Source organism: Lotus japonicus, chromosome 4, assembly GCF_012489685.1.
Source record: "Lotus japonicus ecotype B-129 chromosome 4, LjGifu_v1.2".
Lineage (NCBI taxonomy): Eukaryota > Viridiplantae > Streptophyta > Magnoliopsida > Fabales > Fabaceae > Lotus > Lotus japonicus.
In genome coordinates this window covers 72,030,433-72,049,540 of record NC_080044.1, presented here as the reverse complement: position 1 = coordinate 72,049,540, position 19,108 = coordinate 72,030,433, and the positions used below count along the sequence as shown (strand labels likewise).

General features: G+C 38.1%; 2 protein-coding genes and 1 pseudogene across 2 annotated transcripts; 2 read left to right on the top strand and 1 right to left on the bottom strand.

Moving 5' to 3' along the window:
* The first annotated feature begins 2,210 nt into the window (after positions 1–2,210).
* LOC130709976 (uncharacterized) lies at positions 2,211–7,966 on the top strand. Its single transcript, XM_057559115.1, has one exon. The coding sequence runs from the start codon at positions 2,224–2,226 to the stop codon at positions 3,118–3,120; it is 897 nt and encodes a 298-aa protein (XP_057415098.1). The 5' UTR covers positions 2,211–2,223; the 3' UTR covers positions 3,121–7,966.
* On the top strand, positions 5,624–8,925 carry LOC130713301 (uncharacterized). Its single transcript, XM_057563078.1, has 4 exons — positions 5,624–5,818; positions 5,952–6,497; positions 7,148–7,378; positions 8,833–8,925. Exons 1-4 carry the CDS (start codon positions 5,624–5,626, stop codon positions 8,923–8,925), a joined length of 1,065 nt encoding a protein of 354 aa, XP_057419061.1.
* Positions 8,926–13,918: 4,993 nt separating this feature from the next.
* On the bottom strand, positions 13,919–18,589 carry LOC130713300 (uncharacterized; annotated as a pseudogene).
* Positions 18,590–19,108: the final 519 nt, after the last annotated feature.

Below are 19,108 nucleotides of genomic sequence, written 5' to 3'. Positions count from 1 at the left end.
TAAAGAATTATAATTTATTTTACTTCAAATCATTAATCCCCATCTCCGTAAAAAAAAATCCCCATCTCCGTCAAGAACAACATGAACAAACCCATTATAGATTCAAAAGCAACAACACTTCCAGAAATTAAAAAATTGAATCATTTTCTTCAACCAATCAACAACCTGCACCCACCACAAAGAACCCATAAATCCAGAAAGGGGGAGGGTATAAAAATCCAAAAACCCATAAGTCTTGCTGTGAGAATCCTTGTGCAATTTTTCCTGTTTGGTAAATCACAATTTTATTGAAGGGATTCCCGTATAAAGGGGGAAGAAAGAAAAGGGGAAACGTGGAATATGCAGCAGATCTCCTTCCTTGTCTTCGATTCACCACCTCAACCTTTAATCCCAGTTTTGAGCCTTCCTCAATTAGATCTAGACCACACCCACCAAGCCACCACCATCGAAACCCAGTTCCCAGAGAAGAAGCGATGAAAGAAAATCAAGAACAAACTACGCACACTCAAACGCAACTAGTACAGGCCAGGGAGAGAATGTTCACTCATCTCAGATCTAAGGAGGAGAAAAAGAAGATAAGAGGTTGAGAAGAGAGTGGAGGTGATACAGTCGTGGATTGATTGTGTTGGTTTGAGGTTGGCTATGTTGAAGAGAATAAAATTGCAGTTAGATCAGATTAGTGGAAAATCATATTTCGTTGTGATTTAATTTTAATTTGGTTGTTGAATTAATATATTTTATTTCTTTTTTTTATTTACGTATGTGTCATAACAGGTGGTATAAGTAGTAAAGTGGGGCAAAGAAAGGTTAAGGTGATGTAAATAGCAGTGCCACATAAGAAAGTTCCGTTAAATTTTGGACGGCAACTTAGCGGAGGGACCCAATTTTCACAAATTGAAACATGAGGGAGTAAAATTGCTCGTTTTAAACATGAGGGAGGCAAATTGCACATAGATGAAAGATCAGGGAGCAAATGTGCAATTAAGCCTTATGTTTATATTTCCTCAACTCTGAATTTCATTATGTTTAATTTTAATATACTTCTCGCTCTGGTATCAGAGCCCGGTCCCGTGGATATATATATATATATATATATATATATATATATATATATATATATATATATTCATGAAGAAGTAAGTTAGCAACCTACACCTTTTCATTTACACAAATCTGTCATTCACTTTTTCTCTTTAGGGGTAGTAAAGTAATGGGTTTTAAGTAATTTTCGCACCAAAGTTTTTAATTAATCTTAAATTTTCTCTCTCCTATTTATTACTCTTCTTTCCCATTCTCTTTCTTCTCCTTTTCCTAAGAACCTCAATCACTCTTTGTTTGTGTTCTTTCCAATCCTTCAAATTAAAGAAAAAATAATCTGGACTTCCTCCACCAAGTTCGAAGACTATGTAGGAGTTAATGAAACTTTTTGTCATAAATTTTTCCAAAACGGCGTTACCTGGCGTTTTGCTTCATGCAATTTGGTATAATTTTTTCAATTTCAATTTCTCTAAATTGAACCACTGCCCCTTATTTACCATCCCATTCTCCGATATCCATTTTTCCTCTGCAAAAGCAATCCAACCACTGCCCCTTTTCCCTCACGACCTTTGCCGCCATGATGACTATCGCCGCAGCCTTCAGCATCCACCGCACCGTCAAAATAAAGGTTGAAGAATGTGATAAATGCAGAGAGAGAAAATTTGTTTTTAAATTAAATAAATTTGGATGACAAAATTACAAAGGTGACCCTCACTTTAATGACTTTTAAAAACAAAAGGCAGGTTAATTTGTCCTGAATGAAAAGGTATAGGTGGCTAACTTACTCCTTTATGAAATCAAGTGGGATTAAGTTAACATTCCCCTCTCTATATATATATATTCACGGCAATCCATGCAGGAATCAACAAAAATACAACACAAAAACCATGGATTTATGCCCCAATGCCCAACTTGTATTACCTAGAAAGCAAATGCCTCATGGTATTGCACACAACTCGTAAATCCAAAATAAACTTCATCGATCGTTTTCAAATCAAGAGGCACATAATAACATATTTAATTCCATATTTCCATGTCATGTCCACCTCGGTTAACCAAAGCCAAGGCATTTCATTGGGGAAGAAGAGTTATAGGCAGCAAATCAAACAAACAAAATAAAGAGTGTATTGCATCATCAAACATCAATAGCAAACACAAACAACAAAGCTCCATGTGAATTTACCCATGTACTCAAAGGACACTACTAAACCAAGATCCCTAGGGACTGAGCCGCGAGTGCATCATGCAGGGCGAACAATGGAGAATAGAAGGAAGCGCGACGAGGAGGTAAATGGAGGAAAAAGGTCGTATGCTCAGGTAGTATCGGGAGTTGGGGGATCTGAGCAATCAGACAGTTCGCTAGGAGATGCGCTAAAAGAAACACCGGTGGAAGTCTGGTATGGACCACCGGTTCCACAGGCGGAGGCTTGGCTCGAAAGAAGCATGGTAGGCATAATAAGAAACCTGGACCTGATTCCCTCGCTGCAAGATGCCTTTATTCTTGAGGGTTTCAAGACTATACATGTCAGGTATATGGGCGATGATTTGGCCCTTATAACTGGACCTAGGGATATGAATTTGGAAGAAACCTTGGATGTATCAAAGGAATGGCTTAATGACATCTTTGAGGTGGTCTATACCTGGTCCCCATCAGTTGCCCATGACCACCGTGTCACTTGGCTTCGTTGCTCTGGCCTCCCTCTCCATATGTGGACCAAGGAATGCTTGGCTCACCTTGTTTCTCCGGTGGGGACGCTAATGGCAGTAGATGGAGCAACACTGTCTTTCTCCAGGTTGGACTACGCAAGGGTATTAGTGCGCACATCAAAACTGGAGACGATTGTTGTTTACAAGAAAGTGAATGCTAATGGTGGCACCTACACCATTCGCATCAATGAAGAGATGAATGCTGATATATCTCATTGCTGCAATGGCCCTGGAAGTGTGAACGACAGTGATGACTTCCCGTCAGTGTGGTCCGGGAGCGAAGACAAAAATGATGAGGAATCGGTTTTTTCAGAGACACCTGATGAGGGCAGGGGCCGTGATGATGACAGGTTTATTGCGACTTCCGGCGTTTAGCGCCGGGAACCACTTTCGGCGGCGGATGAGGCAGTCCAATCACCCCATGACGCATTAAACGCATCGGTTGGAGCAAGCAACAATTCACCCCTTGACGGCGGGGGGGGGTTCGCTGGCACTCCAATAATGGCTTCCACAGAAAACCATGCAATTATTGGGAGTGGATTGAATGCAGGGAAGATTCGAATTCTGCAGAGATGTAACAGTTTTGCAGATTTAATTGGGTCAAATGGGAATGGGAATGGGAATGGGACCCACATTAATTTACAATGTGTTTCATCTGTGGGCCATGGAAATTAAGGGATACATTCAGAAGGGATGAACAATGAAGACTTGAGGCCAGTTCAGCAGGCCTGTGAATCGGAGGCCCAATCAGGAGGTGGTCCGGATCCTGGGGCAGTCCAAACTGACCCAAATGGACCACGTGTTCCCCTTACTCAGTTTGAAAATTCTCACTTGATCCCCTAATTGCAGAATAATCTGGAGATTTCAACCCAAATTAGGGATTCTTTCCTCCATAGAGATAACATCGAAGGTGCTGTGAGAGTAGAAAATTCAGAAGTGCTTGCCCCAAATGTCGTGGGTGGGGTGGGAAGATTGATCGATGACCTTGCTCAACAAGCATCCAAGGATGACTCTTGGGTAATCAGGGACGCGTCGACAAGGAAGTTGGTACGCCAGCGACTCTACTCACTTTCGTGCTCTCACTCTCGATCTGACTCAGGTGGGAGCAAAAACGATAGGCCAGTTTGGCTAAAGGATGCGTCTTTGGAGGCTAGTAACATTTGGAAGGAAGGAAGATAATTGGGAGTTTCGTTTTCTGGAAGGGAAGATGATATCATCAGAAAATTGGCCCAGTTGGAACACAGGGATATGCAGGGGATTAGCACCACAATGGGCGCTGGACCTGCAAGGGGAATGGAAGGTTTATCATGAAGATTTTATCCTACAATGTGAGAGGCCTTGACAGTTCTTCCAAGAGGCGTGTGATTCGTGAATTGGTGATGAAAGAACAGTTTGAGCTTGTTTGTATTCAAGAAACAAAATTGCAAAACGTGAATCAACGAGTCTGTGCTCAAGTTTGGGGTGATTCTAGGTTCAGTTGGCTTGGTGTACCCGCTGTGAACCGAGCTGGTGGATTATTGTGCATTTGGAAGGAGGACTTGTTCAAGGTTTCAGAATCCTTTTCTGGTGTGGGATTCTTAGGCCTGGTGGGAATGTGGGGGAGAGATGAGATTCATAGTGTTATTGTCAATGTTTACTCATCCTGTAACTTGGATGATAAGAGGGTCTTGTGGGCAAATTTACTGGCTATGCGAGAAAATAACCAGCCTTCGATTTGGTGCTTGGCGGGTGACTTTAATGCGGTAAGGAATGCAAAAGAAAGAAGGGATCCTCGGGAAGATCTCAGTTGCAGCATAGGGAGATTACTGAGTTTAACAACTTCATCACGGAGATGTCTCTGGTAGATATACCGCTTGCAGGCAGAAAATCCACATGGACAAGACCAAATGGCCAGGCAAGAAGTAGAATTGATCGGTTCTTAGTCTCTCATGATTGGCTTCAGGTATGGCAAAACAGCTCTCAACTTGTCCTCAATAGGGATATTTCGGACCATTGTCCATTGCTCTTACGTTGTCTGGTGCAATATTGGGGGCCCAAGCCCTTCAATGTGTTGAATTTTTGGTTCCACGACCACCGCTTCCCGCTGTTTGTGAAACAATCTTGGGATGGCATCCAGGTTGATGGCTGGGGTGCTTTTGTACTTAAAGAAAAATTAAAAGTACTTAAACAGAGACTGAAAGCTTGGAATTCTAAGGTCTTTGGTGATTTGCGCAAGAGGAGAGTGGATACAGTACATCGAATAAATGAGTTAGATATGAAGGAGGAAGAGGAAAGTTTGTCTGTGGTTGAGGTTGAGGAGTGTAAGAGGCTGCTGTATGAATTCTGGTTCGTTCTAAAGCTACATGAGTCACTGTTATGTCAAAAGTCACGGTCTAGATGGCTAAAAGAAGGGGACTAGAACAAGAAATTTTTCCATTCTGTGATTAATTGGAGGCGGAGAACAAATACAGTGATTGGCCTCATGATAGATGGCGTGTGGGAGGAAAGCCCACGTAAGGTAAAGGATGAAGTTACCTCCTACTTCTCAAAGAAATTTGCAGCAGACATTGGTGATGGCCTACGGCTGGATGGTGTACAATTCAAAACCGTCTCTTCTGCAGATAACACTTTCTTAATTAGGAAGTTTGAGCCCGGGGAGATAAAGGAAGCTATTTGGGACTGTGGAGGGGATAAGAGTCCTGGTCCTAATGGGTTTAATTTCCGGTTTATACAGCAATTCTGGCAGCTATTGGAATATAATTTTATTCGTGAAGTTGATGATTTCTGGCAGCTTGGGGCTTGACCTAAGGGAAGCAATGCGTCCTTTATTGCTTTAATCCCGAAGGTGGATGACCCCCAGAGTTTGAATGACTTTCGTCCCATCTCACTTATCAGCTGCATGTATAAAGTGGTGTCAAAGTTGCTTGCAAACAGGCTAAAGAAGGTTCTGGATAATCTAATTAGTGAACAGCAGTTTGCGTTCCTAGGCGGGAGACAGATGTTGGATAGTGTGGTGGTAGTAAATGAAGCTATCAATGCTGCGAAACGTTCCAAAAAGCCAACGGTGATCTTTAAGGTTGATGATTATGAGAAGGTCTACGATTCCGTCAGATGGGATTTTTTATTTTATATGTTGGGACAGATGAATTTCTGTATTAAATGGATTAATTGGATGAAAAGTTGTTTGAGCTCTGCCACTGTTTCAGTGTTGGTGAATGGTAGCCTAGGGGCTGAATTTAGAATGGAGAAGGGTCTTAGCACCATTCTTATTCTTGATTGTGGCGGAGGGACTTAATAGACTATTTTTTCAAGCTGTCAATAGTGGTAAATTTACTGGCTTCAAGTTTGGGACCGAAAGTGCTCTGGAAATCCCGCTACTTCAGTTTGCAGATGATACAGTGTTCCTTGGTGAGGCGACTATGCGTAATATTGCTACCATCAAATGTGTGTTGCGGTGCTTTGAACTGGCATCAGGTTTGAAAGTAAATTTTCACAAGAGTAAATTGGCAAGTGTAGCTGTGGAAGCGGGTGTCCTATCCAGGTTTGCAACTGTGCTCAACTATAAATTGATGTCAATTCCTTTTATTTATTTGGGCATTCCGATGGGTGGGAAACCAAGAGGAGCGCAACTTTGGGACTCTGTCATTAATAAGTTCAGGAGCAAACTATCTAAATGGAAACAGCGGATGGTTTCCTTTGGAGGAAGAGTTTGCCTCATCCAGAGTGTACTTTCTGCCTTATCACTATTCTTTTTGTCGTTCTTTAAATTGCTGGTTAGTGTTGGCAAACGTTGCATTAGACTCATGCGCAATTTTCTGTGGGGAGGTTCGGATGAGGACAATAAATTACTTGGGTAAAATGGGCTGAGGTGTGTAAGCCTAAGGAGTCTGGTGGTTTGGGGATAAAGGATTTGTTTGCTTTTAACAAGGCCTTAATTGGGAAGTAGAGATGGAGATATTTAACAGAGCCTAATAGCCTATGGGTGAGGGTGATAAAATCTCAATCTGATCATTATTCTTGTGCCTCGACTTGGTGGAGGGACGTCTTAGCTCTTTGTCCTGATGAGGAAGGGGAATGGTTTTCTTTAGGATTAGAAAAGGTAGTTGGAGAAGGAGACCAAACGAAATTCTGGACAGAAGATTGGCTTGGCTCAGGTGTTTTAGCAGTGAGGTTCCACATGTTATTTCTTATGTCAAAAAATAAATCTGCTACTGTAAAGGAGCTTGGCACTTGGTCAGAAGGGGTTTGGCGGTGGAAATTTGAATGAAGACGAAATCTGAGAGGAAGGGAATTAATTTGGCTGGAAAATCTTGAAACAGTGTTGAATGGAGGCGGTTTGGTGGAGGGGAGGCCTGACCGGTGGGTGTGGGTGCCAGGTGATGAGGGAGTTTTTACTGTTAACACAGCTTACTCTATTTTGCAGGTTCATGATATGGAAGACCCGGTTTGTGATTTTGCTTCTATCTGGGCAACTCCAGCGCCTTCAAGTGCAAGAGCTTTTGTTTGGCGCTTGATGTTGGATCGGATCCAAACTAGGGACAATTTAAGAAGACGGCGTGTGCTCTCCAACCCGGAAGAATTGCTATGTCCATTCTGCCTTTCTGTGGAGGAGAGTAGTGCTCACTTACTCTTCTCTTGTGCATTCTCAATGGAGGTTTGTCAATCTATATATCGCTGGCTTGGCTTATCTGTGGCTCTCCCAAACTCACCTGCGGCTCATCACGCCCAATTCACTATTTTGGGGCAAAATAAAAACCAACGATTAGGAGGACTAGCTATTTGGACAGCTACTGTTTGGTCGTTGTGGCTCTTCAGGAATTCAGTTATTTTTAGAGATGGTGATTTGAACAGCAGTTTTATTCTAGATTTGATACAGTCACGCTCATGGCATTGGCTCAAGGCACGTTGGAGTGGATTTTGCAACTCTATGTATTAGGGGTGGAAATAGGCCGAGCCGAGCCAAGCTTTGCGTGGCCTAGGCCTGGCCTGCATTTTTTTTTTCGTGGCCCAAGCCTAGCCTGTGGCTTATCAATAGGCCAAATTTTATGGCTTGGCCTGACCTTTTCTAGGGTCTGGCCTGACCTACAAGCCTTCTTAAAAGCCTATTTAACAGACAATTTTATCAAAAGAAGGTCATTAGGCTTGCGGGCTAATAAGCCTTTTATATATCATTGCACTTTATTTTCAAATAAAAAAACTTGTATCATTGCATTACAAAAACTAAACCTATATCATTGGAGGAGAGGTGGACTTGGCAGCGGTAGATCGGTAGTGGCAGCTGGCTGCAGCTTGCGTCCTGTGTGGCTGAGGATGTGCTATGCTGAATATGTTTGGAACGTTTCTAATCTAGGTTAGGGTATGGACTCAGGGTTTTCTTTTATACTAAAGTATACATCAATTTAAAAAAAATTAAATTATATATGATTAACTTATATTTATTTATATTATTAATAAAAATAATATATAAGTAGGTCGGCCTATCAGGCTAAATCAAGGTTATTAAAACCGGACCGGTGACCAAACCGGTGAGGGCACTGGTTCACGGTTCATTGGTTCAACCGTAGTTGAATCGTGGTCCAACCGGTATAGCCGCTATAAATTAAATAATATCATTTTAAAATAAATATATAAGGTAATATTGAATAATAACAATATCCATAACTTCGTACTACTAGTTAAAAAAAAACTTCATAATATAAATCAATCCACAATCGAAATACTAGGTTTAAAATAACACTACTGAATCAATATTTTACTTTCCAACCACAAAATCTAAATTGATTTATATATCTTGATTGAGAAATTAAATTTTTGTTTACTTTAAATACCTTACGTTCTACCTTTAAAAAAAATTACCTTACGTTCTACCTTAAAAAATTACCTTACGTTCAAATTGATTTGATTTGAAAATTAAGATATAATATATTAAATAATTAAAAACATACTTGTTAATTACTTTATTGGTGAGAGGTGCAGCAAAAACGTCAAGAAAAGGTGCAGCCCAATAATTTGCTCTCACATCTACTAAAAAAGGCCCATATATTCTAAAAGATACAACAAAACCCTAATGCCTATTATTTATAACTGCTACCTAACACTTTGCTGCAGCCACAAAACACAGAAAAGATGGAGAGTAAACAGTCATTCTGGTCCTTGAATGTGTTCACTTATGATGAAGTGGTCCTCAACTGTTGGAAATGATCTTTTTTCATCCCTATATGTGTTACCGTCGGTCAAGTTAGTCCTTGGACCAATTTTCCGTTGGTCTCTCAGACGGAAAAGTTCAAATGTCACCATTTTTGCCACATTGGCTTGACATATCATCAATGACTCACATCTTATTATGTCAATTTAGTCCCTCAGGAAATTAAAAATAAAATCATCTGAATTTATTAATTCAAATTTCCAGCTTAAAAAGAATTCATCTTGACACTAGTTTGTTCTTGTTTGATTCCGGACACTCATTCCAATTCTATGAACATGAATACATAATTAAATTCAAGATCAAACAAAATTGTGAGGTAATAACCAATGAATGAAGGAAACAAATTCTCACACGAATTAACGGAAAATTAGAGAATCAATGGGTAAGAAAAATAAAAAAACCCAGAAAATCACATTTATTCATAAGAACCCAGAAACCCTCACTCACCCTGCGTGCAAAACCCTCACTCACGAGAACAGCTGCCAACAATGTCCCAGATGGAAACTATTAACACCAGTGGCTTTCCTTAGAATTGTAGAACACCATTGAGAGAAAGAGAGAGAACTTGCACTGGTCCCAGAGAATTTTCAAATGCTCAAAACGTTCCTTCACACGCTTCTTCTTCTTCTTCTATAGCACCCATCACAGTTCATCACTCCAGTGACCTCAACAAGCTCAAATTTCGAAACTTTTTGAGAAAAATGATCTGGGATTTCAGTTTCGCCTGCGTTTCTCACCCTTTCCGTCGCCGGGTAGCTCCGACAGAAACCTGATTCACGAACAAAGCGACGACGGTGACAAGATGACGAGTTTGGAGCACATCAAGGCTTGGTTGCTTGCGGAATCTGGTGGATGCGGTTGTGATAAATTGCCCAATGCTGACCCTCAATCAGTTCACTCTTCTTTCAGATTCAGCTTCTGTTCTCAGGTGGAGTTGGAGTCCCTGAACACGAGTTCCTCCAATGCTGCAACGGTTCCCCAACCATCACCAAAGCCACAACCCTTCTTCTCCACATCAACAAATCCTTAAAAAGGTACAACCTTTAGGGTAAGAAAAACCAGATCTGCACAAATTCGATGCAAACTTTGAAGGTTTGATTTTGACGAAGCGGCGCGGCTTGTGGAGGAGATCGCAACTAGGGCGCAGCGGCAGCGAGTTTTCCTCAATGTTCTGTTGTTGATTTGGGTTTAGGGTTCAGGGATGATGAAGGTAAAGGAAATGTTAGGTTCATCTAAAGTTTATGGGTTTATGGGTTCATAGATGATGAGAAACAGAGGCGGTGGTGGGAATGGGAGGAGAAGAATGGAGAGAAGAGGCATATTCTGTAGCAGAGGAGAAGGGGAAGACTTGATATTGGATGGAGATTGCAGATGAAGATGAAGAGGTATCTCTCCCTCTCTATCTTCTGTTAAAGCTTCTGGATCTTTTCATTATCTAAATAATATTTTGAATAAAAGTTGTTTTAGGTTTAATTTGTAGTTTTTTTTATGAAGATGAAGATCTGGTTATAGGACCAATTGAAGAAGGAAAGATAGTGGCACGTTCATAAATCAGCTTACAAGTACAATAAAATTATAGTACGTGTTTGGACTTGATATTGGAGGCGGTTGGGTTTGTTGTTTTTTTTTGTGCGATGAAGATAAAGATTTGGGCCATTCATTTTTCTTTTAACGTTTATGATAAATTAAGAAGATGAAAATGTTAATTTTCATCTTCTTGGTTTGATGATACAGATGATGATGAAGAAGGTGAACATTTAGAGGGGTTTTTTTTTTAATTTCCTGAGGGACTAAATTGACATAATAAGATGTGAGTCATTGATGATTTGTCAAGCCAATGTGGCAAAAATGGTGACATTTGTACTTTTCAGTCTGAGGGACCAACGGAAAATTGGTCCAAGGACTAACTTGACCGACGGCAACACATACAGGGATGAAAAAAGACCATTTCCAACAGTTGAGGACCACTTCATCATAAGTGAACACATTCAAGGACCAGAATGGCTGTTTACTCAAAGATGGAAAACAGAGACTCACGAGAATGACTTCTAAATCTGAGAGAGAAAAGTGAACAACATACATATCAACCTTCTCTCACCTTTTGGGTTCTTTCTTGCACAAGATTTTGCTTTATTCTTTCAGAAATCTGCATACCATCTTCTTCCCGTTCTTTTTATTTGTGCCCTGCTGAGTTTATCGTGCCAAAAAATATGAAAAAAAGCATATTATTTCCTGAACCGCTAGAACCGCCCAAACCGCCGGTTTTGGCCCGGTTGGCCGGTTTTTAACCGGTTTGCCCGGTTCTCCACCGGTTTCCAAGACGTCCGGTTTTTGGTTTGTTCTGGACCGGTCACAGGTCCGGTTCCCGGTTACAACGGTCAAACCGGCCGGTCCGGTCCGGTTTTAATAACCATGGGCTAAATAGACTTTTTAAATTGTTTGGGCCTGACTTTTTTAGTTAAATAGGCCTTTTAAAAAGCCTAAGCCTAACCTTTTTAATAAACGAGCCGGACCGAGCCTCAGACGAGCCGAACCATAGGCCCCTGACGAGCCGGCTGGCCTATTTCCACCCCTACTATGTATGAATGGAAGTCTTGTCCCTTGGAGTGTTTGTCCACGTTGTAAATTGCAGGCTGGTTTTTTTCTTTCTCCCCCTGGGGTCATCTCTAGTGTGGTGAGGAAGCTTTGGTTTTGGCTCTTGGCCGGTGTGGCGGACTGTGCGTTGTGCCAATGATGGGAAAGGATAGCTCTAAGGTTTTTTTTGCCTTCTATAATGGATGCCGGTGTACTCCTTTGTTTTGTTATGTGGGGTGTTTCTTGGAAGCTGTTTGGGTTTGTATCTGTCATTGCAAGTGGGGATGGCTTTAGTTTTTATTTCGTGGGGTATTGCTGGTAATTTATTATGAGCTTGTAATTGTGTATTTTTTTCTCTCACTCTTCTTCTCTTGTATTCGGGTTTAGCACCCCTTGTGCTAGTTTGAATACATTATTTGGCTTATCAAAAAAAAAAACTATGTACCAAAAATAACAAACTAAAAACAAAAAAAGCAAACACTTTGGCGGTAAAAAAATCTGATATTTAAATATTTTAACCTCTCATGCGCAACATTTATTATTTATCTCTCTTCTCTCCTATCTCTTCATAACCAATCACACCATATATTAGGATTGTATTTGTATTTCTATTAGTGTAAATTTAAAGGCAGTTTAATTGTGCTTTTGTAACATATCTCTTGTGCATCTATTTTCAATTGGTGAGGGAGACAATGAACTACACGCACATTTGGAGGCATATAACCCAATTGTTGTGAAGGATTAGATTGAGCAGCTTCCATTCACATTAACCTAATATTTTTTATGTTTTTGACCAATTTGAACTTATAAACTGATATTTTTACATAACTTCTCTCACATACTTTACTTTCTAGTTTTTTATTTTTATTTTGGGTTATACATGTATCTACTTGTTGGGTGGGATTTGCAGTGTGATGTGTGTTGTTGTTGGTGATAAATCACCGGGTGCAAAAGTGGGGCTAGCAATGGTATCGTTTTTTGGTGCTTGCATGACTTACAGTGTGTTCCTGATCTACATTATTGAGTTGTTCCCACATGTGTGAGAAACACCGCAACCTCATTGGTGAGGCAAGCAGTTACATTTGGTTGCATTTTCAGTCTTTTTTTATATTGCTGGGAGGAAAAACAACATCATTTCTTATGGGGTGTTTGGGATTGTGATAATGCTATCCAATTTGACTTTGTTTGGGTTGCCTGAGACCATGGGGATTGTGCTCTGTGATACCATGGATCAACAGTAGAAGAAGGAAACATATTTGAGTAAATCATAGACCAAACAGGTTGCTATGTGTGACAGTGAGACCATGGATGATCAACAGAAGATTGGAGACTTGCCTGTATGAACAAACCAGAGACAGTTTCATCCAAACTCAACTTGATATATTTTATGATAAATCAATTTGGTAGATTTTAGTAGTGCTAATTTGATGTACTTTGTGTCTGTTACATGCTAATAATGTTAATTGTTGATTCCAGATTAAATCTTGGAGTAACTCTTGTATCAATGTTTACTTAAATAGAAGCAAATAATTTGATTATAATTTACCTCAATTCCTTTTTCACTTTAATTTTCTATTTATTACTCTCTTATTTTTTTAATCAAATCATTTATTACATTTTTATTTTTACAGTATTTTCTTCCCAGTATCTCCTCTCTCCAACTCTTTCCTTCTCAATATAAGGTGTGAATAAAACAATATTCAAACAATTTAGAAAATATTGAAATAATTTGGGTGTAAGTGTTGCATTGTTATATATACTCATATGAGAATTGAGGATTTCATACATCTTTTGTTACTAGTATTCTTTACCCCGTGCGTTGCACGGAGATTAAATTTATTATAAAGATAAATCAGTAGTAATGTGTTTTTAACTTAGTTTAGTCTCTTTTGAGTAATTATTAAAGATATGGAATAAAACATATGTCACAAACATGTAGATGAATTGACCACAGTAAAAATATTTATTCGATGAGGTTTGTAGATACCTCAAAGTGTCATTACTTGAATAGTAATAAAAAACACATTTTTAAGTAATGCATTACATGACAATTAAAATAAGATAAACATAACAATGACAACAACATGAACCCTATAGCCTTTGTAATCCATGATTAATGTTAAAGACATCATAGCGGAGCTTGTTGTCAATCAAGCATATTTGTGCTATAGAACCTAGAAAGGAAGAAAAAATTATTAGTGTAATAATCAGTAACTAATACAAATATAAACTGTGTATAATTTGAAAGTGGTAAACTAACCTTATAGAAACGTCATTATACCTTCAAATTAGATGATCAATAACTTGCTTGATATCTTTTTTTGCTGTATAACAATAAATATAATACCCATATCAGTTTTTATATTTCTACCATTTAAATTGAAATTACTTATAAGATAAATAAAAACTTACATGTCAAATATTATCAAAGACTTCTTGATACACTACGTTGCGTGTAGTGTTTGATACAACTCCTTCGTCATCTATGATAAGCATCTTCAACCCTTTTCTAGATTTAACTCTAGAAAGTGCAACATATAGCTGCCCGTGAGTAAACACAGGCCTTGGCAAATACAGTCCAACATGAGATAAAGATTGCCCCTGACTTTTATTTATAGTCATTGCAAAACATAGAGCAACAGGGAATTGTCTACGCTGGAATTTGAATGAAATGTCAGAATTAGATGGAGTTAAACTCATCCTTGGAATAAATGTTGTTTCACCCATATTGTTTCCATTTAAAACAGTAGCAACAATTATATATTTAGTCAAAGCATTGACTATCATTCGAGTGCCATTACACAACCCTGCAGCTTGGTCTATGTTTCGAATGAGCATGATAGGGACACCAGCTTTCAGTTTAATTGCATGGTTTGGAAATCCAGAGCATTTGAAATCATTTAAGAATTCAGATGTAAACCATTCTGCATTGACACCCGAATCTTCGTCTGACTTCCACGGAGTATCACAACTCAAATATTCTGTTTCATCACCAGGAATCATTCCTAACATAAAGTTGTTAATTTCCTCTACACATTCAAGTGTTGGTGCAAGGATCGCTCTTTCTTGGAATAATGAATTTTTTTGCAAATTATGTGCAAGTTTTGGATATGCAAAATTATCTAATTCAAGCAACGGTTCCTTACACTGTTCAATAAGAAGATATGGAGGAATCTCAATAAGTGTTTCTTCCTCATCAATCGTTTTAACTGTACCATCTCCCACTTGAAGCAACCAATCAGCAAACTCTTTTATTTCTGCTGCTGAAGAAGTCGATGTAGAATTTTGCAATCTCATATTAATAGTCAGCTTCATTACCTTGCAATGCTTCCACAAATATGAAGAATTGATAGCGGAACCGACAATTTCTGAACGACTTCCTTTGGAAATAACTGGAAGTATTTGTCTAAAGTCGCCTCCTAGTACCACAACTTTACCTCCGAATGGAATGTCATAACCATGGGTAAACTGAGTCTTCATAATGTCATTAAGAGATCTGTCTAAAGCTTCAAAGCAATGTTTGTTTAACATAGGTGCCTCATCCCAAATAATTAGGCTTGCTTTTTTCAATAATTCAGCTTTTGGGGAACCGTGACGAAGATTACAGGTTGAAATCTCATTTATTGAAATAGGAATAGAAAACCTTGAATGAGCAGTTCTACCTCCAGGTAACAATAGCGATGCAATTCCGCTAGATGCGACATTTAAGACGATAAGGCCCCTTGAACGCAAAGCAGCAGATAATGTATTTCAGACAAATGTTTTTCCAGTTCCTCCAAAACCATATAGAAAAAAGAATCCACCGTTATCAGACAAAACAGCATCCAGAACATTCTTATAAACAATCTCTTGCTCTGAAGTAAGAGAACCGACCAATTCATCATGGATCTTTACCATTTCATCCCTATTATAATTCAACTCATCTGCAATGAATCTATTTTCAAAATTATGAATATCTGAAAATTTAGGGTATGGTAAACATGGAAATTCCTTCAATGACCTTCCATTGCCTTGCAATATTTTTTCAATCTCAATCAGACATAAGTTCTGTAATTCTTCATCCTCTATACGAAGATCTGAATGAAATTAAATGAAATAAGGTAAATAATTTAAATTGGAAAATTAATTTAAATGCTTCAATTTTGATTTTTTTTTTACATGGTGAGAAAGAAAATGAATTTACACAACTTTAAGTTACATTCCTAATCACACTCACCATATTTTGATAATTTCAATTTAGAATTATTTTTATAATCTGGTAGTAGTTTTATCTTCTAGACATTAAACACAAAACGACTATACATGTTAAATCAAGTTATTCCAACAATATGTTAAACAAATACGGAAATCAAGTTATTCCAACGTTCTAGAATTATACATGTTAAAAAAAATACATGCATACTACTTCTTAAGGGATAAAAAAAAAATCTAATTATGGCTTTAAAAATAATTTTGATGAAATACCTGGAATGTTGAGTGATTTTCTTCTGTCATATAAAATCACATCACTTAAAAGAGTCCAAGACTTTCTCCAAACTTCTTGTGGCCTAGAAATCAAGTTTGTCATCAGCATTCTGGTAAATAATTTCCTTAGTTGAGATCCGGAACCAAGCTCACTTGCAATTGAAATTGCATCAACATACTCTCGGTCATCCTCCAGTAATCCCATTGCTTCGCATGCATCGCGGAATGTGGGATAAACAACACCCTTTACAGTTCTTATGCTTTTAAAACTGTCACAACCTTTTTGCCTATTTAATAAAACATGCATGTAGTAATTTTCTCCCATTCCAGGAGCAATAAATTGCAAGCGACCAAGAGAAATGCCTCTTTTCCTAGGAAGCCATATTGTTGATTTTTTGTTGTACACAAACTTGGAAGGAAATTCTGCATATGTGAGATTTCTCCCCTCCGAGTACTTCTTGTTGGCATGCATCCATGCCAAGAATTGAGTGCCCATTTTAGTTGAGTTTTCCTTCACAACTTCCAAATCGTCATTCTCTTTGAATAAAACACTTTGTTGGTTTGGAAGATGAAATCCTAATCTCAACATTGGAGGCCACCTATCATGAATATCATATTTGAATGTTCTCCACGCGGCTTCACATGGAGTAAGGTACCTGCAAAATTAATTTGAGGAGTAAAGAACTAAATTCAAATGAATAAATCATAAACTCATGTTATATGGTAGCTCCATTTTAGCTAAATTTTTATATTGTGTTATGTTAGTTTTAAACTTCTCTTCTAATGTTATTGAGAGTTTTCCTGGCTCACTTCACTAAATGGATTTTTTTCATCTTACTTGTGTCAATTTTTCATTGTACAGTTGAAAGCTTTATACAGAAGATAATGGCATCAGATGTCCAAACTATGACTGAGAAGGCTCCAATTATTATGTGATTAGTTCCTTCTCAGATGGTTGAAATCTTTAGTTTTAGGACCTATTGAATGAAATTTTTGCTGGATACCTGAAGAAAGATTTTGAAGATTGGTGGGAATTCGTCTCTAAACTATCTGAATTAATAAACTGTTTTCATTTCTCTAATAATTTTATTGCTTACTTTTGTGACTATACTTTAATTAGCTAACTATAGGCTTTGGGATGTGATAGCTGATTAAATAAGGTACTCCTTTATTGAGCCATTTTATGATCATAAGGGCTAAAACCTTATTATGCCCGGAACTGTGGAAACCATTTTATGATCATAAAGTGGAAATAATCTGACTTGTTATAATCCAGACATCAAGCCTCTAATTTGTATATATCAATTCTTAGACTATAAATTATTATTCTTTCTTCATGAATAAATAATGTGAAGTCAAATCAGAGAGTTATGGAATAAAAATCCTTTACCATTTTTTTCCACTACATTAGCTTACAAAATTTCATGTTTTCATCTTAAGATGGTTTTAATCAATTACTTAATTTTTTTTCACGCACAATTGTTGGAGGAATTTATGCATTCAATGCAAGAATAAATAAACAATAACTCAATTAATTTCTATAGTAAAACATATTTGTGACTCGGAAAATTACCTGCAATCATAATATTGCTTGATTTCATCTTGTTGTTCAGAGTTGTCAGCACCGGTACCACCATTGGATATCTGAACATTGACTCTATCAGGTCCTTTGTTAATGTACTTGAAAAGATATTTTATAGCATTCGACTTATTGCAGTACTCAACATTGATGTGTCCTTGATAGCGCATAAGCAAGACTGGGTTATAAGGAACAACAAAACCATTATCGAGAGGAACTACTTTCTTCAAAATTGTAATCCCAGTTCTTCTTCTTTTATAAATTGGATAACCATCATCATCAACTGTTGTGCAATTCTGGAATTTTTTTGGAAAGTGTTTAGAACACTTTCCATCGACCATGCAAACTGACTTAGGGTCAACAACACCACATGGACCATGCATCATGTATGATGATACTGCCTTGTATAAATTTGGATAAACTTTAGGATCAGGAAGCTCTGGAGAAACATGTTTGTATATATCCTCAATTTTTTTAATTTTGTGTTGAGGTTGAAGCCACAAAAGTATGTGTGCATGAGGTAACCCACGCTTTTGAAATTCTACCGTGTACATTCCTGACATAAAAGAGATATGATGAAAGTTAAACATATTAATGAAAAAAAATTACTGAAAAAACAAATGAAATAACAAACGAATGAACTTACCCGCATCAACCTTTCCAAATATCTTTCCTTTCTTTAAATCAGACATTAGGTTGTCAAGCTTCATCTTAAAAACACGTACACAAATATCCGGCCTGACTTCTGCCTTTAAATTTCTGTGACGGACAAACCTCTGAATCTCACCCCATCCAAAATTGCAAGTAGCCGTTATAAATAAATCTGGATAACCAAATTTTTTGCAAATAGCCATTGCATCTTGACAGTTATTAAACATATAGCGGCGACCACCTGTAAAAGAAGGCGGTAAGATAATTCGCTTTCCAACTGATGAGGGATCAGTTTCTTCATTGTCAATTGCCTCTGCTACACCATTTAAATAATCAGCTCTGATTGTTTTTTGGTTACGCTTTAAGTAAGAAAGTCGATTAGCTTCAACCATAGTATAAGTGTCCACCACAAATTGTTGAAACAATCTCCTTGAATTTAAAACTGTACCAAACTCATTATTTCTAGTCTAGAGGCGAAATGCAATGAATTGCCTTAGAGAAACAGTGTGCCTTTTATAAGTACCCATATTCCTGAATAGTTCACTAATAGGAATGTCTTCCCGAAAACCATCTTCACCATATGGAAAAAGTAAAGGGTACTGCAAGGGGATGAATGCAATATGCGTTTCATGGATTTTGGTCAAGAAACCATCTCTTAATTTGACAACAACATCCCTACCAAATTCCATATCATCAAAGTCACCAACGATCAAAGCTGCGACCTCATCAGCCGTAGGCATATTGTAAGTTCTAGGATCCTTTCCCCTTGCTCGAAATAGACGCACAGAGAGCTGAGAAGTTTCATCAGAAGATAGATGATCACGAACCTGCGAAAAACTCTAGCAAGTACGTTATTTTGGTCAATCATTTTTTTTTAATCTTCGACTAATGAAGTATCAAGCCCTTTTCCA

Coding starts and splice junctions, on each gene's coding strand:
- LOC130709976 (XM_057559115.1), top strand. CDS start 2,224: ATGTACTCAAAGGACACTACTAAACCAAGATCCCTAGGGACTGAGCCG.
- LOC130713301 (XM_057563078.1), top strand. CDS start 5,624: ATGTATAAAGTGGTGTCAAAGTTGCTTGCAAACAGGCTAAAGAAGGTT. Junction 5,819..5,951: donor AGGTTGATGATTATGAGAAG/GTCTACGATTCC, acceptor ATGGTAGCCTAG/GGGCTGAATTTAGAATGGAG. Junction 7,379..8,832: donor CTTGTGCATTCTCAATGGAG/GTTTGTCAATCT, acceptor ACTTTGCTGCAG/CCACAAAACACAGAAAAGAT.